Source organism: Neolamprologus multifasciatus, chromosome 11 (genome assembly GCF_963576455.1).
Source record: "Neolamprologus multifasciatus chromosome 11, fNeoMul1.2, whole genome shotgun sequence".
NCBI lineage: Eukaryota > Metazoa > Chordata > Actinopteri > Cichliformes > Cichlidae > Neolamprologus > Neolamprologus multifasciatus.
In genome coordinates this window covers 7,003,786-7,026,674 of record NC_140449.1, presented here as the reverse complement: position 1 = coordinate 7,026,674, position 22,889 = coordinate 7,003,786, and the positions used below count along the sequence as shown (strand labels likewise).

Genomic DNA, 22,889 nt, shown 5'->3' with positions numbered 1-22,889 from the left:
TGTGCAGTAAAACACTTTATATTTTAATGATAAAGGGGTATTTTCTCCTATGCTTAATGTAAGCACAGAGTCCAAACAGCCCCAGAAAAAAGATTTCCCCTTCAGCTAACAGTTGCCGAGCTTTTCTTTGCACCCTCCCCCTTCAGCTCTGAGGAGGGAGACATGCAAATTTATCTCCTGGAGGGGGTAAAAACCGCCTCATACCAAGCGTTTTCAGAGTCAGGCACAACTTCACAAAGTCACAACAACAAAGGCAAAAGGAAGGGAAAGTATAGTCTGAGCTTGAACTTTAGGACAAAATGCATGTTTCCATCTAGCCATTGCGTCTAGGGCTTCTGTCTGCGAGTGCTGACTGAGACTAGAGAAAATAAGGAGGACTGTGCCACCTTTGTTGGACAATATTTTGTCCTTATCACTGAACCATGGGGGATCCAGTGAAGACATAACACAGGTAATTTTTGGGAAATTACCTATTTACCACGGAGCATAGGTTTTATAGCTATTCTGTTATAAATATAGTCTAAGATCAACAAAGTTGTGGGGTTCATTGTTTTGTTTTTGTTTTTCCAGTTGGTTAGAATGTCTTCAAATTGTGTGCACAAAATATTGCAGCATAGAAGAAAAATAATATTTTTTTAACTGTTATTATTGTGGCTGTTGCAGGTCAGTAATGATTTTTTAAATTATGTTAATAAATGCTCCACATCTTCCTATGCGAGCTCTAATATTGCGTTGCGTGAGGGTTTGACAGCTCCGAGCAAGTGTTTGTCAAGTTCACCATACTTCAGTTGAGCCAAACCGGAAAATGTTAATAAAAGCTGTAATTCTTGCTTAATTTCACTCTGACGGTTTTTCCGTTACTCAAAACGAATATGTCGGTTAATGTGGGTTTTATTTTGACATTTTAAACCGGATGTGCCATCATTAATATGACGCTCATGTCTGTGGGTCGGTCTTGTCGTTCGCCCTCCGCTGCTGTCGTCTGCTCGGTTGTAACAAATGGTCCGCTATAGGTGCCATCGAGAAAACGTCGAACGACAATAACTTGAACTACTCCATGGCAAATATCGTTTTCTCTTCTAGTCTCCCCACCACTCTTTAAAAATTCCGCCTAAAAAGAAAAAGCGTTCTGTCCCCTCTTTTGGGTTTTCAGCGGACGTAAGTAACGTTAGCTAACCGCGCTGTTAGCTTCCTATGAGTGTTAGCATGTTATTAGCCAAATGCTCTGAGTAACGTGGCATTGTCTAGCTAAATACTAAATAAAACACACTAGCTATAACGCTGTTGTCAGTAGCATTCTTAAAAAAACATTGTTTTTATAAAACATGTTGGTACTAGGAATACATCGTATATTACTGTATAAGGAATACATCGTATATTACTGTGTAACTACCGGGGACACTAATGCTAATGTGTTCCATGAATTTAAAGCAAGCTGTTACAGTAACAAGGAATTTGACTCTGAAGTAATTGGTAATGAATGTTAAGTTGTAGTTAAACGTGGTTATAAGGGGTAGCATGATAAATAACACGGGGCAAGAGTGTTGTTGTAGCCATTGCTAATCAATTTATTCAAACCTGCTAATCTGGCCACCATTTCATCAGTTCCGGTGGTTGGTTCAGAGTAACTCAGACTAACAATTTACACATTAAAAACCACCTTAAAAAACACATATTAAGTACAGCATGTAAATACTGTTTTCTGTATCGGTGCTTTATGTGGGTATTCGTTAACTCGAGCTTACAATTCGTCTTTGTCAAATGGCGAAAAATATGGAAATCAGGGATTGCCTTTCTATTCTGGATTATCGTGCTAATGTGTGTAGTCATAACCCAAAGATCCATTTGGAGCCAGGAAAAACCCCAGTTTCCTCTACAGATTTACAGATTTGATTGTACTTTGGAGTACCACTGGAACATGTGTTAGCAGGGGAAACAATTGACTGATCATTGACTGAATCTACTGTGCCTCACGTCCTCATCTGCCCCTTTGCAGGTGTACAACAACTACCCAGAGGATCTAGGGGCAGCTCTATACCGAGAGCCATTTGACTTCAACGCCGAGCCACCTTGGGATCCTAGCTGATAGTGGAGGAGTTCATCCCAGGACTCATCCATGTGAGTAAACTAGCTGGGGAATTTATGTATCCACTTTAATTGGAGGGCTGAGAAAAATCTCATAGCAAAAACGTTGAATGTGTGGTAGAGTATTTGTGTTTGCATGGTGAAGAATTATTGCAGTTCTACGGTAACTGTCATGTCCTGACAAAAGGAGTAAACATTCAGCATGTCCCAGATCACTCAGTTATTTTAGATCTACTGTTTCAGATCTATTTTTAGCACTTGTATTAAAATAACAGGACACTGTTCAGGACTGCTTTTATCTGCAGTGGCTTTGCTGTTAGATTTGTTTTCAGGAACAGAGAGAAATAATCTGAGCTATAACCCAACTAATATGCATGTATTTTCCTTGAGATTATAGCTGGGTTGCATTGTATATTGTATGTTTTGTGAAGATAGAACAAGTGACCCAGTTAAGCATTTTCTAAGTTACATAAGGTCTTGGTTTATTTTCAAAGAGATATTAGTGTTTAGCCTTGTTCCATTGTGTTTTTAACCAGTGTTTGAGCAGTGATTTTATTTAAATTTTTTAAATGTATTTATTTTTTATTGTACACCACAGCAGTCATTGTTGGCATATTGCTAGTCTCCCCATGTAACCTTTCTACATCTGGTCTGGTCCAAACTACCATGACTGGCTGAAGTACTGTGCAACAGTACTGAAAGTAAAGTTGTGGCACAGATGCCGCCAGTATTGTACCTTTGTTAATGCCATCAAACGGAACATTTTCGGGTCACCGGCTCAGGGATTAATGGCAATTGTAAAGGGTAATTGATGATAAAGTAAATGAACCCTGTGCCCCAGACTATGTGTTTTCACAGTGGCTTTTAGGAAGAATAGGCCTCTTCCACAAAGCTATCCCATAATGTAGAACCTGTTCTCTGCTCTGATTGGATGCCCGTTGAGTTGAAAATGACTTCAGTTCAGGATTTCAAAAGAGGCGTTTAGGTTTCAGCAGCAGACAACATCATGGAATATGCATTATCCAAAAGTGATTTTTGGTGCTGAACTTGTTGCTTTATGATGGCTTTTCTCTTTTCTTTGTACAGTTTGTTGCATAAGTCTAGGACCCCAGGGGCTCGAGAGGGAGCAAGCAAGACCACTTCGCACTAGCCACATTCTTTATGCCTGTTGGATTTGAAGAAAACGGTTGAGAGGATGAAAGGAATCGCTGATGAACCGCAGTATTCTGTTGGCCTGCTGGAAGGAGGCATGGCCCTCTGTGATGTTATTGACAATCACATTTATGAGCAAACACTGGTATGGGCTTCATCTTTAATAACATGTACTATTTCTTAATGTTTTAATATTGTCTCAAAACCAACAATTGTATTATAATGCATTGTTAACTAAAGGTTGTTAATCGACATAGAGGCACACTTTTGTTTATGCTTGTATTGTAGATTAATGGATATACAATCTTAATGTGTTTTCTGACTCTTCCACGCCTGTTTGTTTCCCTCTTCTCCAGTCTGAGAAAAATGCATTCTTTGTAGCAGATCTGGGAGTCATAATGAGGCAGCATGTTCGCTGGCGGACCCACATGTCCCAGATCAGACCATACTATGCTGTCAGGTGCAATAGCAGCCCAGCTGTGATTGAAGTCCTTGCTGCCCTTGGCACTGGGTTCATATGCACCAACAAGGTACTCTTTAAGTATACAGTGTGTGTTTTTGTCATTAGGGTTTTTCCCTGCTAAATATAAAAGCACATTTAGCACTAGTGTTGATCATCAAGCTGACCCGTGTTTCATAAGGCCCTGAGGCCCTGGTACGAATTCACCCCAAGGCTATTTACTGCGTGTCTTTCCAAGATCTTTAAATATTTTTAAAAGCACCACCAAGTGATCACCACATGTCAATGCCCACCTTGTAAACATTATTTAATAAATATTTGTCTCTAATGCATCTGCCTGATGGGCATGGCAAGATAGATACAGGAGATCTATTACACTTATTTCAAATTCTATTTTCTTTCTTCTAGAGCAGCTTTGGCGGATTCAAAGTTGAAAATAATCCTTATCTATCTTATATTTGGCTTTGGTGCGGCCCCTCTGTTAAGCCGCCGTCTGGCAATGGATTGACAAAGGATTGGCTCCCTACCCTTTACAAATGGAAGGTTGGGACAGCAGGTGGATAGATTTCTATGCTTATAGCCAGAGCAATGATCCTGAGATGATCATTTAAAGGATATCCTATGAAGAGTAGAAAACAACTGCTTAGAGACTGACCTTCTAGCTCACAGTTCTTTGTACATACACTGAACGTTTCAAACTAAGTGTAATATAAGCAAAAGATGACAAAAAAGCATAATAGGTTCCCTTTAATGGAATATTGCTTTGTCTGTGTATCTTTGTAATTCAGACTGAACTGGAATTGGTGCAGAGCCATGGTATTCCCTCCGAAGATATCATCTACAGTGGTGTTTGCAAACAAGTTTCCCAGATTAAATATGCTGCTAAAAATGGCATTGACCTCCTGGTGTGTGATAATGAAGCAGAGCTGCGCAAGATTTCTCGCTGCCACCCCAATGCCAAGTAAGTTTTTGATAAGCATCAGTCCAAGTGCCAGTGAATATGTTAAACAACTGACCATGTTATCAGTCCATAGTAATTATCTGTTGGTTACACTATCTACCGTCATTCTGATAAGAAATCAACCTGCAAAACTGTTTGGTTCTGTGTAGTTTACTGCTCTGGTTTTATATTATAGATTAATCTGGATCGATTGTTTCCCCAAAACAGTAACCAAGTTATCTATTTCCTCTGTGATAATTTAGGCTGCTGCTACAGGTGTCAACGGAAGCGTCAAACCCGGACGATGACATGAGCATGACATTTGGCTGCTCACTCAAGGACTGCAGACATCTGCTGGAGAGTGCTAAGGAGCTGGGTGTGCAGGTAGCTGGGGTCAGGTAAGGACTACAGGAAGGAAATGAAGAGAAATGTAAATTCAGGTTTTGTACTTAGACCACTGCAAGGATGGCACAGTTCTCCTGAACAAATTATTTAGTCAGTTTGTCTGCAAATGAAATTTAAACGTTAAGTTGCCAGTTTGATCACCGACTACCTCTTCTACTCCTCAGGTCTCACATTTCCAGCTCCTGTGACGATGACCAGGTGTATGTTCATGCCATCTCCGATGCCCGTTGTGTCTTTGATATGGGGGTATGTGGTGTTAAATGATGTATTTTATTTGCGGTCAGCTCTATGACTGTTATCTGCATTTCTGTTGAATACAATTTTATGTTTTGGATGCTCCATAAACACAAGGTACTTTGTATAGACCCAAGTTATTAACAATTTTCTGTCTGCTTCAGGAGGAAATTGGCTTCAGCATGAAAATCTTGGACATTGGAGGCGGATTCAGCAGCTCTGAGGCCCAACTGGAACTGGTCAGTGCATTTCTATCTGATACTGTTAAAGACAAGCTTTGTACATTGTAGCTGTAGTAAGCACTAGCTGAACAGTAAGATAAAAGTGTCTGTCTTAAATGTTGAGAATATTCTAATATAGATTCATGCTTTAGCTGCTCACTGTAAAGCTGGATTTAAACTACTTTTCAGAGGCATGTGGGGGGAAAAGGAAGGAATATCTTAATGTTAATTTTAACGGCTTCTGTCATCTCTTGCAGATTAATAGTGCAGTCATGTCTATGGTGGACCTATACTTCCCTCCATCTTCAGGAGTTTCCATCATTGCTGAGCCTGGTAACTTCTTTGTGTCCTCTGCTTTCACACTGGCTGTCAATGTCATCTCCAAGGAGGTGGTGGCACGTGATCCCCAGGACCAGGATCATGGTTAGTGGCAAGATACTCACTTAGGAACGCTAATGATTGTTAAGGACATACTCTGTAAAAACTGCATTCCAGCAGTAACTCGAGCAGTACACAATGCATTTTCATGCAGAAACCGGTGTTGTACAGCATGAAATGTATTATTATACTGGGAATTAGCAGTGCAGCTATGAATCAAACAGTAAAATGAAATTCAGAAACTTTTCTGCTCTCTTCTGAACAGATCTGTCTGCCAATGAAGAGCCAGCGTTCCAGTACACTGTGAACGAAGGAGTGTATGGATCGTTTGCCAGCAAACTCTCTGAACGACTGATATCTGCCCCATCTGTTCACAAGGTGAGTCTCAAAGATTCTCAGTGGGTCAGTATACACTTACTGGACACTTCAATAGGTACACTTTAGCAGTACGAGGTTGGACTACTTTTATCTACAAAACTGTTGCATAGATTTAACAAGGTGCTTGAAACATCTGCAAGACTTTTTGGGCCATACTGACAAGATTGGAGCAAGCAGTTTCTGTAGATCTGTTGGCTGCAAATTCATAATGCAAATTTGTTCCACCACAAAGGTCCTCTGTTGGATGGATAGATAGCGAGACGGACGCATCCATCCAGCCAGCCAACAAAGGACCTTTACCTAACAAAGGGCCAGTTGAATGTGTAACCACAACACAGAATACTTTCTCCATACTTCTCAATGTGTATACACACTTTATTATTAAATTAGGAACAACACCTTAATCAGCTACTGCCCACACATATACACACTGTAAAATGACTAAAATAATCACCTTTATTGCCTTATTAGCAGAACACCTCCCTGGATGTACCGGTGTTCAGCAGCAGCTTGTGGGGTCCCTCTGGAGATGATCTGGACCAGGTACTGGAGCACTGTCTTTTACCTGAGCTCAATATTGGAGATTGGCTCATGTTCACACATGCTGGCTCCTACAGTCTCGGTCAACCACTGTGCTCCTCCACTGACTCACCACCACCCCCTGTGTACTACGTCATCTCCTCTAGAGACTGGTAAGTTTGGCAGTGATGGAGAAAATCTTTCCTGTGCAAGAATGTGGAGGTTATGGTCCTTGATTCCTGTTTATTTTCATTAACCAGGTTTGAGATGCAGGACACTGGTGTTACCAACGAGGCTACGCTTAAGAATTTCTCCCTGGTCCCGTACTTCCTCAATTCCTGCCAAACAGAGGCTGCACTGTCGGTCCCAGCTTAGGAAACATCTGACTGGGACCAGAAGTCTTTTCACTTTTCTCACTTGTTTCTGCTGCTAGCTTCCTTTGGTTCACATTCCCCTGGGGTCAACTCTCCCAGTAGTGCTTGAAATTGCCTGGACCAGACCATATTCATCTCACAGACCCCAGTGCACAGTGTGGTCAGCCCTGGAAACCCTAAGTAGGTGTTAATTAGTATGCAACAAAATGGATGAGTCCAGAAAAGACAGTTTGGGGACTCCTCTTGAACTACAGTTTACACCCCTACAGTAGACATATAATACTTTTAAATGATTATATTTGACAGATATTATTATTCATATCTCCTTTGCTGTTGTCAGTCTTGTATATTATGTGTATCCCTGATTGAAGCAGTGTATTTATAAAAAGAAACACTTCTGAGATTATATAGAAAGTTTTGCCAAAAGATTTGTATTTCGGATTTTAATTTGTTTTGTAGTTTTTTTGTGTGCAAAGGCTAGAATCCATTATTACATTTAAAAAGTGTCATCTTCATATTAAATTGAGAGCTTGCAGCATATCTTTGCTGTACATACAAAATGTTTGGCGTCACCGTGGCGTCAGTTTCTGAAAATTATTTGAAAGCTAAAAGGTCAGTGTCCTTAAATAAGGTGGTGTTTGCGTGCTTTTCCAAAGTGCTGAGCGTCTTGCTTCCAAGACTGGCAGGTGAGTGCTCTGCTACCTGACAGCCAAGCAGGTTTTATTAGACAGCATGTGCTGCAGATGGAACACAGGAAGTGCTGGTGGATAATGAATCGACTTGCACTGAAAATAACATTGTTTCTTTACAAAAAATGATTTAAAGACTACTGCAAGTTCTATTTCTACTCATATAGTTTGAAATATTCTTCCAACATCTGTGTTGATAGAATATTGCAGTATTTCCTGACACCAAGTATACTTGCATTGTGTGTATCATATCTGTGAAACTGTCATAAATCTGTTTTAAGGCATGATAAATTATCAGGCATTTGCCTGCTTTTAACGTGTAGCTGTGCTTGTCTAAATGAAGAGTAATAAACACCCCACTGACTGGACTGTAAATCCCAGTGTGTGTGTCTTATCAGAAATGCACAAATGTTGTAAATTGTAACTTCCTCCAGCTGTATGCATAGATAGAATTGGTACCCCTCTGTTAGTTTCACACCCTGATAATTTTATACAGTTATCATGTGATGAGCTGAAGGGGGATACATTTTCAGGTATCAGAAGCATGTGGGAACCACAGAAAAGATTTTAAATTACAACTCTTTAAAAAAAATAAATAATCTAGACAAATATGTTTAGGTTTATTAAGGAATTCTGTGTTTTGTGCAAGAAAAAGTGCAAAAATACTTTAAACTGATTGTCATGGCACAAAAGAACAACATTTAACATTTTTTGGTCAAATATCACTGACAAAAAAGTAAACTTAGTAACATTTAAATATGTAACTACTCAGCTTATGCTAATGCAGTAGTTAAATGTAAACACTTACATTACCTCGTTTATATTCAATTAGAATGATTACAGAACAGCAGTATAGCAAAGTTTAACAGTGTTGCACAATAGCCCTTTCATAAGGTGACGTAAAAAACATCTACAGTCTTGTGTGAGTCAGTCTCAACAGCGTAGCGCATGTCATTTGGTTTCACAGTGGGGTTTGTTTGTTATTGTTGCTGAAGAAGATACTGCATGCAGGGAGTTCAGCAGCGTCCCCTCATCGCTGCCAGGTGTCTTCGGGCGTGCTTGGCAAGGTGGTCGCTACGCATGAAGCGGCTGAGGCACATTGGGCAGGCAAACTTTTTTTCTCCCGTGTGGGTTCGACGATGCCGGGACAGCTCATCGGAGCGAGCGAAATGCCTGTCGCAACCCTCCCACTTACATTTATAGGGTTTCTCACCTGTTGGATAGTGGAGGCAAGAATAAGGACTTTTCTAAACATACTCCAACGGGTAAAACATTTGCTATCACGACTAGAAGATCACACTTGTGCCATTTGCTTAAAAACTGCCATAGCATTCAAATACATATGTGTTATATTAACATTTAATTCATTTTTCTCTTACCTGTGTGCGTCCTCATGTGGGCCTTGAGATGAGAGCTCTTGAAGTAAGTCTTGTTGCAGTTCTCACGGGGACAAACGTGATTGCGTGCGCGGGTCACCTCTGGCTGCTGTGGGACACGTCTTTGCTCCGATAAGGTGCGATGAGGCGCCGGGGCAATGGCAGCGAACTTTGGTCCACCATTGGTCACCGGCGCTGGTTGAATGTAGACAGGAGGAACAGGCGGCTGAGGGACAAGGAGCATGATGGGACCCCTTGCCACCTGACCCCCTACAAGGAAGACCTGAGCAGAAGAAGCCGTTTGTCCTTCTTGTTTGTGCTGCAGCTGCAGTGACGTGTGCACCATGGTGATTGCTGGCAGTAGGTGTTGCTGCTGACTGTGCGAGTTTGTGACAGCGTTCTGCACAACGGTGGCCAAAGAAGAGACGGGAACAATGTGGCAGTAGACAGGCACAGGCGAGACCAGAGCATCTCCAGCTGGGACAGACTGAGGCGTATTTTTATTTTCATCTAAGCCTAAAAGGCTTCCTGGGTTCTCTCTGGACTGAACAACATTTGGGGACGTCTCAGTGTAAGCTTGTGTTGTAACAGTCTCCTCAGAGTCTCTGCTATTCGGCTCATCTTTACAGTTCACATCAGTTTTAGAGTCCAGCATGTGAACCCGAACAACCTCTTCTTCCTTTGAGGAACGATTAAGGTTGGAGGAGCAGTGGAGGCCATCAGTAGTGTGACGGATCACACTGGTGCACTGGAAGCTCTGCTGAGCAGCGTATTTGTGCAGAGATGTCGCTTCTGTAGGTCGGTGAGGCTTCAGAGCTGGACCTGGACAGGCCGTCACAAAGTGGGGCGGGCTGCATGGTGGTGTCATGCACTGAGAAGAAAAGTCACATTATCAAAGTCAGTAATAAAGTTTCTCTTCTGTCCTAATACATCTACATTTACTAGAATCACGCAGTTACATAGAAACCATTTCATCCTAAACAATGATCCCTTACAAACAGAGAGTCCTGCAGCACAGCAGAACTGGTGGTGACCTGGTCGTCCTCTGAGGAGTCTGAGGAGGGAGACAGAGGTCTGTAGTGCCTCACCCTGAAGTTTCGTGACTTCCAGTGCTTAGTCATGGACATCAGAGCCCGCACAGCTTCCATATCACCTGCACCCATGTCAGTTGGCTGGGATTCACCCTGGACGTCTGAGATGTTACAGTGATGCTCCTCAGACTTCATAGTGCAACTCTGGCAAAGACCAAATTAACTGTCATTTAAATTCATAACATTTCACGCAACGTAATCCAACAATCATAGCCTTCACTAAAAATAAATGAATACATCACCTACGATCAAATTTACACTATGACCATTATCTCAGGGCCTTAAAGATTTTGCCATATGTCGCCATTTACAGAATACGTGAAACAGCATGAGAGATAAGCATGATCAGCTGCTGCTCATCAGCGCGGTTGCCCTTTCACCTACTTTGCTGGGGGACAAAAGCAGCATGTGTGGTGGCTACAAAACAGACACACAACACCTACTGTAAGAACTCCTCCCTGCCCAGGCCCGGATCACCACACACAAGCTGCACCCACAATCATACTCCTCAATAACTATTGATGAAGCCCACCAGACTGTCTGACTGATTAGCTGCTGACAACCACTTTATCAACGTGTTTCTACACGAACGTTAAACACGTAAGAAGAAAAGAAAACACTATGCTAAACCGTAAATATGACAAATATGACGACGCTAACATTTACTTACATATATGTATGAGTGCGTCAAGTGTTCAGGAAACAGGTTTAATCCCTAGGTGCGCGTCCACAAGTCTCGTGCGAACAACTTAAGACCAGTCAAGTATGTTTCCTAATTTCCTCCACAGCCTCGTTTCCGTTCATCGTTTCAAATGCGGTGGGGGAACAGATGGGCGTGGCCCGAAGCCGCGCCCAATGGGACGCAAAGGTGTGTTTTAGGGTAGACCAATGGTGCGGGGGCATCGTGCGTGATCAGGGGCTGAAGGCACCGTGGAGACTGCGTGGTACACAACAGCAAGGGAGTGTGAGAAAACCCCCCATCCCCCAACCCACACACCCACCTTGCAAATAACTGGCGTTTTTAATGAGTAACTTTGCCCTGACGAGCAGACGCTCACCATCTGTCTTGACTAATCATCACTATGACACTTGGAGTGAAGACAGCGAGAAAAGATGCTCATTATGAGAGAGCAACAGGTAGGTAATTAATATAGCCCTTGTTACTATTTAACAATCTTCAGATAAATCTATCTAAATGAAGCTACTGTTTAATTAAAGTAGAGAGGCAGGGCCATAGATAAAGAGGGGACCTGTGGTGGAAATATTTCCTAATATTATATCTTCTTAATTCATCCATTAGTGGAAATTATGTGGACAAGTGCTTCAGACCCCCCCACCCCCTTTTTGTATAATACCCCCCCCCCCTTCACTGCAATTAACTAATCCTCCTTTACTTTTCAAAAGTGAAATAACACCAAATAATTTCTACTATTATTCATTACCATTAATCTCATTCAGAGTTGCAACCAGACTACATTTTGTTAGTGCCAATGTTTTGTTTGTAAATCTCGTCCCCCACTTTGTTGCAAGGCAGCTGTGTTTTAATCATTTCACCTGACAGGAAGAAGGTTCAGATAATTTGGTGCTTAAAGCAACAACAATACATTTCACATATTTAAAGATACTAAATACTACCAGTGAATGATGTCAATAGGCTGCATCTCTTGAGTAATTTTTTGTTTTTTCTTTTCTTCTCAAAATCTCCCCCAATGTAGATATATATTAATGTGACTGGTGTTTAAATTAGCAGACCCTTGTCTTTTGTGGAAAGAGGTCAGCCAACAGGAGATGGGTTCAGCCACCCCTCTGGATTAGGTAAGTGTCAGCTGTCTAGACCTTCCTGCACAGCACAGAGAACCGGGACAAAAGGCTGGTTGTAGACACACAATGGGGAAATACACACACAGACACACAGCCCATTTGACTGTGTCTGGCATTGTTGGGATGTTCCTCAAAAGCATATTTGCTGGAACAGAATAAAAGTGTGACCATGCAATGCATAAAGATTTCATTTGTAACTTTATCAAGCTCCCTGAAACTTGCATTCAGTGTCTCAGAACTAATAAAAAATATGAATTAAGTATTTTCTGATCAGTAATCCAACTTATAGTGCATTGCAACTGGCTAGTCCGCAGCTCATAAATCTACATGAATCATGTTTGCATGTTGAGTTTATTGCAAACAATTTAAAGATGAAAGATAGGAGGAAAAATAATGAAGACTCCTGTTGTACACAGGGGTCTTCATTATATTAGAAATGTATGATAAATGTGGTACTCTCTAAGGTGGGTGTAATTTGTGATTGACAAACAGCTGCTGCATGAGCATGCAGTTTAATTCCACCTCATCCTTGGTTTGCAAAACAGATCAGCTTAAGTGAGAGGTTATGGCATAAAAGAGGATCCTGTGGAATTTGACCAATCATAGAATAGCTCTTTAGAGCAGAGCCTCACAACATGTGTATACAGTTGTGCAATGTGTTACGACCAGTGCTTCATTCATGTTATGACCTGACCCCTAGATGGCAAGTAACAAATGGATAACTGGAGCTTGTTAGCAGGGGTGATTTCCATTTCGACTAGATTACCAAGGACTTGGGGTTCTCTTTAGCTGTTTCAGAAATGGATGGGTTGCTATGTCCAGAAAGAGACTACTCACTACATCTCTTTATTCACCAGCCATATACAATATATATCCTTGTAAGCTGTGCAGAAATCTATGATTTGATGTCGGTTGTGCACACAGTTTGTGCAAAGTCCTTCACTGCTCAGCACCCTTCTTGAAATCTTTAATGGGCAGTTATTCTGAACCATTATAAAGTACTTTAATAGTCACCGGTCAAATCAGGTGAAAACCGCTTAAAATAGTTTGAAGACTGTGCCCCGAATAAAGCACCATCTTATCTCTGCTGGTGTGGAATTTTCCTCATAGATTACATTTCAGGACTGGCTGAATGCTCTTTCTCTCTTTTTATATAGTTTTTTATTTTTGGTTTGTGCGGGCGAGTGCCTGTTAAGAGGTAGAGCTACATTCTGTCCTTCCCTAGTCCTGCAAAGATATGCTTCTGCCAGCACTAACAGAAGTTATTTTAAACTCATACTCTTCAGCTATTGGTCATGTTACCCCAGTCAGTAAAACATGGGCTGAAGTGATTGTGGGCTGACTGACAGCAGCTTGTTGGGTTCACTGATGAAAACAGTCTAGTTTTAAGGTGTAACAACTGGAAAACCTCTGATTATACAGAGTAGGATATCTTGTCTCTGGTGTCTCTGTGTGCAATAAAACTTTATTCATTGAGTTAAATTTGCAGCCTAAAATGTGCACACTTTCTAAATCCTCAAACCTGCTAACCTTTCTCTGATGATGATGCAGTTTTCTGGCCCTGACTCTTTGTACCCATTTTAAGAACTCCAGGGGTCATTTAATAACCCAGTACCCTCCTACCTAAAAATAGCTCTGGTTTGTTTGTCTACACCCTTAAAAAAAGGTACAGGGTGTTTTTTTGGAGCAATGGCCTTGGTTTCAATAACCTCTGTGTTGAATTCAGTAAACACAGATAAAAGTTACGCTCTTCTCTCATCTGGTTGGTTGATGTGGTGCATACAAACTTGAAGAAGAACGTATGATCGAATAATCTAGTGAAAATTTGCTCACTTACATATGCATTATTTCCCCTTATTTTAATAACATGGTTTAAATGTTTGCAAAATCAACAGTCATTCTTCACAGACGCTCGTCTAACACATAGGCCAGTGTAAGACTTGTGTGACTCGTGTCTTTTTCTTTATGTTACAACTGACATTTTATGAAACATTTGCTCGATCGAGCTGCAGATGAAGTGGACTGCAGGCCAGGGCAGGACAACATCCATGTGGGTCATTTTGAGTCAGATGGTTGCATTTCTCTTTGCTAGAGCTGAGTGGAAACTTGTGCTGTACTTTGCAGATAAAAGAGGAACCTGACTTGGGGCAGAAGTGCAAACTCTTATTTTCAGTTCCAGCTTTGAAGGGCGACTCTCCATGAGCTTATCAGAATGCATAAATATCCTGAAAAAACTCTGCAGCATTTTTGTGTTGGCAAATAATCAGAAGAGCAGCGCAGGAAGGACAGCTGTTATTACTACAACTACCTCACATTATTATCAAAGGTAAACCATGCCACCTACTGGTGAGATAAACTGCAGCTTTTGGGGGATTGTACGTTTATAACCAAAATATGAGTAGGAAATCATTGTTTTGCATTGGCTGTTTTCATTTATTTATTTGGCTTTTAACAATGCAATTTTTTGGGAGGGGACAGGAAACACAAAATCTATATTTCAGGAAATTGGAAAATTCTAATCTTATCATTTGCACCATGCACTGAGCAGAGGTTCATTCACCCCTCCTCTCCCAAATGGCCATCTCTTGACTATAGCTCTTTTGCTCACATCCAGGACATGCATGGGTCAAGAATTAAGCTCTGCTTAAACTAGAGTTTCCTTTTGACAATGTTACATAATGGTAACCTTGTTCTTAAATTAGAGTCTTTTACTTTTTCTTTCTTTCAAACAACAGAAAATTATTTCCTTAACTCAACAGGGCTTAAATAGACTGTGAATACCACACTAACACAGTTTTCTATGGGAGGGAGATCAGCTGTGCACAGACTCCCAGTGGTCTTCCATTTATAGAGCTCAGGTTTTAGGCGGTTCAGTTTGAAATATAAACCAGTGTAAGAATAGCAGCAACGATCTGAGGGTCATGATTTTTTGTTTCACTTTTTTTTAACATCTGTTTCATCTCTGCTGCCACAAGGACAGATACGAGTATTGTGGCATGAGGAGAAGAAAAGTGGAGTTCCTGCTTTATACACTCAAAAATAAAATATGCCCAAAATGCTGACTTTAATTTGATATAATGTAAATCTTACAAGTAATTTTGTTACATAAGAGCAATGTACAAATGATAATAGTACAATGACATTTACTTGATTGGTGTACATTCAGTTTATACCAAGCGTATTTTTCTTAATTATTAGATATTTTTAAAAAAAATAAACATTTGATTTTATATATTTCAGTTGCATTTTAATCAACATTATTGCTATTAATGAATACATTTTTAATGTATATTTACTTTTACTTTATTATATAACAGACATTCACCTGTAGTGAGATGGGTATTCTTATTAATTTTACTTAGATACTACTTAAATAAATACATATTAACTTATTTACTTACATTTGTCAGTTAATGAGCTCTTCATCTTTATTTTTAATTGAGTTCTTTCTTTTTTTTTAATTTAGGAGTTGTCTTGTTTTATGATCTTGCCCAGAATTAGGGATGAATAAAGTACATCTGATCTTTTATTACAAATAATGTTCATTATATGCCAAAATAATGGATTAATAGTAATTGTTGGTTGTCTGTTGTTGTTGTTTTGGATATTTAGGTGTTATATAGCAAAAAAACTGAAAAACCAAACACAGGATTAAATATACCTATTTCCAAATGGATTGAGAGTATAATCTGATTTTGTTTTTATCCCTGAGCAGAATTTACAAAGGACTTAAAATGTAGTTTTGCATCTCAATATAATAATTATTCTTATTTTTAATTTAGTCATAATTTTACTTTAGTCATAACAGATTTATACTTTACTATTATAAATCAAAATGTGTAATCTTTTTAAGAGGCCCCAAATAACCCAACAAGAATCCCCATGTGGCCATATTGCAAGTACTTTTCAGTAATAAATAATTACTTATATAAAAAATTAGAATTTTATTTTCAGATTTTGATGTTGCTCTTACTTTATCTGCAACAAATAATATTTGGTTTACCAGCTGACGCTAAATTAACTGGACAAATCACAATTTTAAACATTTTTCAGAAACATCAGCAGTCTGCAAAATTCCTCTGACAACTGTATGGTGGTTGGATGTATTGGGAGTACAGAGCAGTAGTGGACAGTTTTGTGGAGTGGTCTGGGAGGAATAGTCTGCTTCAGAGAGATGGTGATCGAGTTTAGAAGGAAGAGGACAGCCACACAACCCAATCCTGGGACAAGACGTTGGTGTGGTGCCAGGGTGCAAGTATCTGGGGATCCATATAAACAACAGACTGAATTGGAAGACCAATAAAGAGGCCATATACAAAAGGGGATGATGAGGCTCTGTTTTCTTTCAGTGTCCACAGCAAATTGTTCGAGATATCAGTCTGTACTGGCAAGTGCAGTGTACTTTGGTGTGGTCGGCTGAAGGAGTAGCATCAGAGGTGGTGATGCTACCTCTGATGGTAGCATCATCACTGAATAAAATGCAGACTGAATAAAATGATTAGAGAGGCTGGCTCTTTTGAAACTGTGGTGGTGAGGAGATCACTGAATAAACTATTATCAGTCTTAGGTAATCCTCGACTGCAGCACTTAACTAGACAGGAAGCAGAGGGGCTTCAAGGAGCTGATTCAGATACACACCTATTACAGAAACGGGAAATCTTTCATACCTCATGCTATCACTCTATATAATACAGTTTATCTGTCTAGCAGAATGACATCTGATATTATTATTAGTATTATTATTATTATTTTGTTGTTTTTTCATCATCTTTTCATTTGATTTAACACAAGGATGAAATTTTGCAAGTACGGGCAAAGTATACTTGTCATTAATTTCTTCATTAATATTTTATTATTCATAAATATTGTTTTACAAAGAGGTGAGCAAAAGCAAATCGCAAACAACATACAAGCAAAGAATTAAACGCAGTTACTAGTTACAGACACGCACAGAGGCCTGCATAACCACACGTGTTCACAGGGAGAAAATAGCCACAGTACAGTGAACGGTAGCAAAGAATTCAAGTTGGGTAGCTTAAACGCTAAAGCTAATAGTGCTAGCTGTGAAACATTATTATAACAACAGCAGTCCAGTCCATCGTGTTAGCATTTTAGGCTGACATTAATACATTTCTTACCACTGATTAGTTACCGTGTTATACATTGCACATACCTTTTTTTAACTGAATGGCTTTAGAAAGAATATTTTATCTATGATTAAACATTTTGACTTGGAAGCAGACAATAAAGCTAGATTATAATGACGCAATTTTTAATAGAAAAAACTATACCGCTTGTAACTGCACAAAAGGCACAAATTTGTGCTGCTTCTTTTTCGTTGATACTCTATTTTAAAACCAATTGTCTCATCTTTTTCTATTCTATTGTTCCAGCTTTTAAAGAGGTAACCTCGCAAAATTTAACCCTTTCTTTGACCTTCATAGTGCTTTAGTGAACATATGAACACCTCGACCGCCTAACAGACAAAACATACTAAGATGCAATAGGTGAACTGGATTAGAACAAAGCCTTCGGAGTGTGGGAGTGCAACGCTTGGCTTTTTGTTACAGATGTCTTTCTTCTCGAGGCCAGCCCCATCCAATTTTTTTATTTCCTGTTTGTGCTAGAGGTCCAACCAGCGGAGCGAGTGCATGTGCACTAATCAACACACACAGAAGAAGCTGGTTAGAGTTAAGATGGCGGCATGTGGGTGAGGAGGCTGGGATCTAACTCGAGCTTTTTCGCCCTTAAAAGATTCCTATGAATCCTCATATATACAGTAATCGAAAGAGTACCCATTTCCACACGTCTCGGTGTGATTTTGGATTAGCCCAATGACATCTATACACTTCGTGGTTCACCCGTTGCCCGGGACCGAGGATCAGCTCAATGACAGGTATTTTGTTGCGGCCCGTGGAAAAAGAAGACTTGAAATCAATATTTATGTGCGGGCAGCATTGCTTAGTATTCGAGGTAGTATTTGTGCTCGATGTTGACATTGTCATGTGAATATGTTCGGGTTTAAATTATTTAAATGACCCCCCCACCCGGGGGGTAAAACGAGGCCCGGCATTTTGAGGGATCCTTGTTAGCTTGCTGCTACCTAAACAGAGTCATTTGCTAACATGCTAACCTGTTAACTGGCTTTCAGTCGAATAGCTAACGCTAGCTGTCGGTTTCCTTGGTTCTCTGGATGGATTGGCTCTTAGTCAAAGTTGCGCGGTTGGGGGATGGGGTAAAGAGAGGGTATTAAAGGTTGTAAAACACAGCTTAGTAAAAATTTTTAAATCTTTTTCTTGTACAGTTACCATATACGCTCTTTGACAAGTGTCATTGTTTGCTTTGCAAGCCTCTTGTTGATTTACCGTGATCTATGCAGCGGCTAACGTCAGCTTACCGATAGCTAGCTGCTAATGCTAGCAAGCTAGTTAATTCGCTACCACGCTCTTAAGAAAGCCAAATATTTGTATTTCAGGGCGTTTGTGGGAGGCTCTTCTTTTTCTTGACACTTCATTAAGCATTTAATTACTAACATAATTTGAAATTTTGTCACCGCTTGTCTGCTTTTAGCATTGCGCACTGAGATAAATATCTAAAATATGCAGCGAAGTACAGTTAGCACCATCGCATTCAAATTAATCCTGTTATTGACTTTAATAAGGTGGCAAACCAAGGCTTTTAAAGTTCACGGTCTGTGCTGGATTCTAAATTGTCCTGAGTGCTCACACGCGACATTTTAAGTCTTTTCACTGTTGCCTTAATACAATGTGGCACTGCACAGTGTATTTGGCCACATACTACATTGTTGCTTGGAACAAAGTGCTGTTATGCATCACTCTGACTTTATGGATTTTTAGTTCCAGACTGAAGCGGTCGCTTATCGGTGGGTTTAGCGAGGGTGTCCAGGAGATTGTTTACGACCCTTTTTTGGCAGAACATGCGATTTATGATAAAACTATTTATAACACCCATTGAGACTTAACCGATTAATGAGCTGCTCTACTTAAAGACAAAGAGGTCAAGAAGTCAAAGTGTTTTTAGAATGACCTTGAGATTAAATACTAGTTATGGGCACGGGAGGATTTAAACACCCTCTGTTGGTTGATGTACGGTCCAAATCTGCGGGGATCAGCTTTGGTCTGATTGACAGGAAAGCGCAGTTTGCTCTTGATGGTCAGAGGCACCGCTGAAACATCTTGATTGTATGGACTATTCCTTCCTTAAAAGAGGTCAGGCTTTTTCGATCCCCAGGCATGCATGCCATTGCATGCTGCTGTCACCATGTGGTGCTATGCCCCCCCCCCCCCCCCCCCCTCACTCTCTCTCTCTCTCTCTCTCTCTCTCTTCTCCATGAACTTGCAGTTGTCAAAGCAGATAAGTGCTTCTATCTGACATAAAAAAGCTTAGTCCAGCTTGCCTAGCATGAATATCTGGTCAGATTTCTTTGTTTGACCTGAGGTTTGCTTGCACACATTCATTTAGGACAGTGAAATGGCAAATGGCATTCCCCTGTAGTGAGATGGATATTTTATGTGGGTTTTTTTTTCTGCTGCGGTGAAACAGTTTTAAATGGCTCATTGAAGGGAATAGACTTGTCTGTGCTAGGGTACTACCATTTGTTTGCTGGGAAGGGTAGTGAATGGCTGACCTGGATGCTTTGTGAGTCATTTTCTCTTACTTTTTTGCAGTGTTAGGAGTAAGGCATGAGCTTTTAATATGTTCTGTGTGTGACGAGAATTCTGCCTGTTCTGTTGTTATGTCCCAGTGGTTTAGAGGCATTGAATGTAATTTAAAATATTTCCTGTTTACATTCTACCTTGCATTTGATTGCTTTCTAAAGGGTGGAATTAGATTGCATATTTACTGGCATTTTCTGACATTCTGCATAGGCTGTGCATCTATTTTAGTATACAATTCTTTTTTTGTATGTCTAAGTAGTGAGATTTATGTGATTTTTGTATGTTTGGCCTTGACAGTAACATGTACATTGTGATGCTTTTTGTTTTTCTCACATCTTGGAGTTTGCATCTTGAGTTAGGTCACTCATCACATCACCAGTGATCTTTTGCACTTAAGAGTTCAGGAAACTGTGCAATCCAGACCTCGTGTGTGCTGAAGCATGATTGGATAACTGCATTTCCTTGCGTGTGTGAGGTGCAAATGGGTTTCATGACATGGGACACTTCTTCATGAAAGAGACTGATAGTCTAAATTAAGTATGGAAGTTGATGTCTAATTTCTTTCTTTCTTTTTCTGTGCTGATTTTTAGTGGACTGCAGAAGCACAGAGTTAGGCCGCCTATTTCAGAAAGTTATAAAACAGAGTATTAAAAGTTTACAGCAATCCTTGAATTTTTTTTAACCAATTAAAACGATTATTTTGGACTGGCAAGACAGACAACTGCTTTTCATTGTGTCAGTGGAAGATTCTGGTTCTGGGTTCTGGAGGAAAAAAAAAAGGAAAAAAAAAATCAGTATCTGTTTTCTATTTGGACCATTTCAGTTTCTCGTTGTAGGGCTAAGCATGTGATATTTTCATACCATCCTCACGTTGTTCTTACTAGAGTTGCAGATAGTAGATTCAGTTGCCTGCAGACAGCTGGATGGTGGTCATGACTCATCTTAAATGTCAATATAGGCAATCTTACAGCACATTTGTCAGGATTGTCAAGTGGAAAAGGGACCAAAAATAGTTTACTTTACACTTGGGGGCAACTCACAGCAAAGCTCGAAAGAGCTGTTATAATTTATTTTATATTTTCTTTAAACTGCTTTGTGTCTATTTGATAAAAGGCATGAAGCAGTGAAAATCAATGAAGTGTAATTTTTTCCACATTGCCAGTAATGGTGGGTTGCGGATTCATAACCTTTGAACTATATAGTACATTAAAAACTGACTGAGGCTCAGTTTTCCAGGCGTGGATTAAGCTTAGTCCCAGACCATAAACTTATTTTTTAATGAAGGTTATTGAATTTTCTTTTAGCCTGGGACTAGACTTAAACCATGTCTGGGAACTTGCTGAAAGGTATTTCAAATGCATACTACAACCCTGGCTTGTGCCTCTGACTGATATCTTCCTATGGATCGTCCTTCATAGAGGAAACTTTGGAGCCTAACAAAGAGCCTTTTAGCTACAGTTAAACAAAAATCAACAGCACTATAAGAGAGAGTTTTTACCAGTTTGTAACCATTCGTTAATTTAAGTATAATATACATTGTATTCTCAAATAGTGAGAAATTTAAAAGGTAACACTGAGTCATTGCATTGACTCTACACACTCCAACAGGCTCATAATGCTTGCTGCACAAACATCATCACATACAAGTTCCCACAGATGTTTCGTCAGTGCTGATCAAGAACATTTGTTTTTTGTGTGTGTTATTAGCAACCTATTGTATGTCATTGTTTTTAAAAGCAAAACATTATCAAGTGTTTAACATTGTCATCTTTTGTCTTTGGCTTCTTTCTTGTCTTGCTATAAGGTAGAAAAGAGGTTTTGTTTTCCTAGTTCCTAATTGAATTGAATTGAATTAACAAGTTGTCGTGAGATCATTATGATCATTTAGATAAACTGAAAAGATGCATATATGTTAAAGCCTTCTGAAATACACCTATATTCTTTGCGCTTTTAAAAATGTTTTACAGTAATTTGTATGCAAGTTAAAAGGGCTTGTACATAAACAGTAACTCATGTTACAGCATTTCTCTCAGTATGCTTTTTTGACTCTCACACAGGAACCTGTATTGAGGTCTTAAATTGGTCTGGGTGATATGTTAATGTAGTTTGTTTTTGTTTTGTTCTTTTCTCAGACTCCGTGAAGTCTCAGAGAAGCTCAACAAGTATAGTTATAACAGGTGAGTGTGTATCTGCGTTGTATTTTTAGATGGTTTTATTCAGTGTGATCACTTATTGCAAACATTATTTTGCTTGCTGTCCTGTGTTGGGTCACTTTTTTCTTTTTCCTTTAATGCAGTCATCCACACCTTAGTCTGCTGGAGCAGGCCACCCTAAAACAGTGTGTTGTCGGTCCAAACCATGCCGGATTTCTCCTTGAGGTAATGCTATAAGTCATCAAATCAAACAGCTGCTGATCTGCTGCCAGGTCACAGTTATCAGATGCCCTCTGACTTTGCTGTACAACATGAGATAATATGCTTCAATAGATGTAGATATGGACTAGGTTTTTTTAAAAAAAAATATGTTGTTAATATTCATCATAATTCTGCAGTTGGTGCAGCTCAGTTTGAACAGTGCAGTGAAGAGTCATTAGTTAGTTGACCTCAGTTTGCATATTGCAAGTGGGTGAAAGATGCTCAGCTGAAGTGTTGAGTGTGTTTATTCATGTCAAGCTAATGTCACATTATGATGATGTTGAATTATAGATTGCACTGTACAGCACCATGGTGATAAATGAGTTGGTATGGTGTAGTTAACATGCTATTAACTATCTTAGAAAAATAGTTTAAAGAAAAGACTGTATTTTACTCAGTTTTGTTTTCATTTCCTAATGTAATAAATTAATGTAAATGTATTTGTTTTCCCTTTTTGATTAATGTAATACATTAAAAGTCACTGTTGCGACTCTTTCAGGATGGACGTGTATGCAGAATCAGCTTTGCTGTCCAGCCGGATCGCCTGGAACTCAACAAGCCGGATGGCAGCGATGGGTGAGAGACTTGTTTATGATGGGATCTGTCCCAGGAAACCTTTTTAGCTTTTAGCTTTGGCACTGAATTGGAAAACAGATTGCTTGTGGAGACGTCT

General features: G+C 39.7%; 3 protein-coding genes across 17 annotated transcripts in view; 2 read left to right on the top strand and 1 right to left on the bottom strand.

The window, feature by feature from the left end:
* Nucleotides 1–225: 225 nt before the first annotated feature.
* Nucleotides 226–8,203, top strand: LOC146507709 (antizyme inhibitor 1-like). 3 transcript variants are annotated; one of them, XM_085177931.1, is made up of 12 exons: nucleotides 226–451; nucleotides 1,997–2,118; nucleotides 3,172–3,382; nucleotides 3,594–3,767; nucleotides 4,486–4,658; nucleotides 4,901–5,035; nucleotides 5,207–5,288; nucleotides 5,441–5,515; nucleotides 5,755–5,920; nucleotides 6,141–6,253; nucleotides 6,725–6,945; nucleotides 7,033–8,203. In XM_085177931.1, the coding sequence occupies exons 3-12, from the start codon at nucleotides 3,281–3,283 to the stop codon at nucleotides 7,145–7,147; spliced, it is 1,356 nt and encodes a 451-aa protein (XP_085034057.1). In that variant the 5' UTR covers nucleotides 226–451; nucleotides 1,997–2,118; nucleotides 3,172–3,280; the 3' UTR covers nucleotides 7,148–8,203. The 3 variants fall into 3 exon arrangements, with proteins under 3 accessions (XP_085034057.1, XP_085034058.1, XP_085034056.1); XM_085177932.1 differs by lacking the exon at nucleotides 226–451 and adding an exon at nucleotides 933–1,158 and having other exon boundaries at nucleotides 6,728–6,945; XM_085177930.1 differs by lacking the exon at nucleotides 226–451 and adding an exon at nucleotides 934–1,158.
* A 233-nt stretch (nucleotides 8,204–8,436) lies between these two features.
* LOC146507708 (Krueppel-like factor 10) lies at nucleotides 8,437–11,137 on the bottom strand. 3 transcript variants are annotated; one of them, XM_085177935.1, is made up of 4 exons: nucleotides 10,973–11,137; nucleotides 10,300–10,446; nucleotides 9,215–10,082; nucleotides 8,437–9,048 (listed from the first exon to the last, which is right to left on the bottom strand). In XM_085177935.1, the coding sequence occupies exons 2-4, from the start codon at nucleotides 10,435–10,437 to the stop codon at nucleotides 8,852–8,854; spliced, it is 1,203 nt and encodes a 400-aa protein (XP_085034061.1). In that variant the 5' UTR covers nucleotides 10,438–10,446; nucleotides 10,973–11,137; the 3' UTR covers nucleotides 8,437–8,851. The 3 variants fall into 3 exon arrangements, with proteins under 3 accessions (XP_085034061.1, XP_085034059.1, XP_085034060.1); XM_085177933.1 differs by having other exon boundaries at nucleotides 10,207–10,446; nucleotides 10,973–11,135; XM_085177934.1 differs by lacking the exon at nucleotides 10,973–11,137 and adding an exon at nucleotides 10,746–10,935 and having other exon boundaries at nucleotides 10,207–10,446.
* A 6,470-nt stretch (nucleotides 11,138–17,607) lies between these two features.
* The window catches only part of ubr5 (ubiquitin protein ligase E3 component n-recognin 5), a 30,811-nt gene continuing 25,529 nt past the window's right edge, over nucleotides 17,608–22,889 (top strand). For 6 of the 11 annotated variants that reach the window (XM_085176249.1, XM_085176241.1, XM_085176245.1 and 3 more), the window contains exons 1-4: nucleotides 17,608–18,019; nucleotides 21,935–21,979; nucleotides 22,099–22,180; nucleotides 22,716–22,792. In XM_085176249.1, coding sequence (XP_085032375.1) covers nucleotides 17,958–18,019; nucleotides 21,935–21,979; nucleotides 22,099–22,180; nucleotides 22,716–22,792 — 266 coding nt within the window. In that variant the 5' untranslated portion in view covers nucleotides 17,608–17,957. The remainder of the gene's footprint in view (nucleotides 18,020–21,934; nucleotides 21,980–22,098; nucleotides 22,181–22,715; nucleotides 22,793–22,889) is intronic. The other 5 variants (XM_085176248.1, XM_085176247.1, XM_085176246.1 and 2 more) reach the window with 2 other exon arrangements.

Coding starts and splice junctions, on each gene's coding strand:
- LOC146507709 (XM_085177931.1), top strand. CDS start 3,281: ATGAAAGGAATCGCTGATGAACCGCAGTATTCTGTTGGCCTGCTGGAA. Junction 4,659..4,900: donor CGCTGCCACCCCAATGCCAA/GTAAGTTTTTGA, acceptor GTGATAATTTAG/GCTGCTGCTACAGGTGTCAA. Junction 5,036..5,206: donor GTGCAGGTAGCTGGGGTCAG/GTAAGGACTACA, acceptor TCTACTCCTCAG/GTCTCACATTTCCAGCTCCT.
- LOC146507708 (XM_085177933.1), bottom strand. CDS start 10,437: ATGAAGTCTGAGGAGCATCACTGTAACATCTCAGACGTCCAGGGTGAA. Junction 10,083..10,206: donor TGCTGCAGGACTCTCTGTTT/GTAAGGGATCAT, acceptor TTTTCTTCTCAG/TGCATGACACCACCATGCAG. Junction 9,049..9,214: donor CCACATGAGGACGCACACAG/GTAAGAGAAAAA, acceptor ACTATCCAACAG/GTGAGAAACCCTATAAATGT.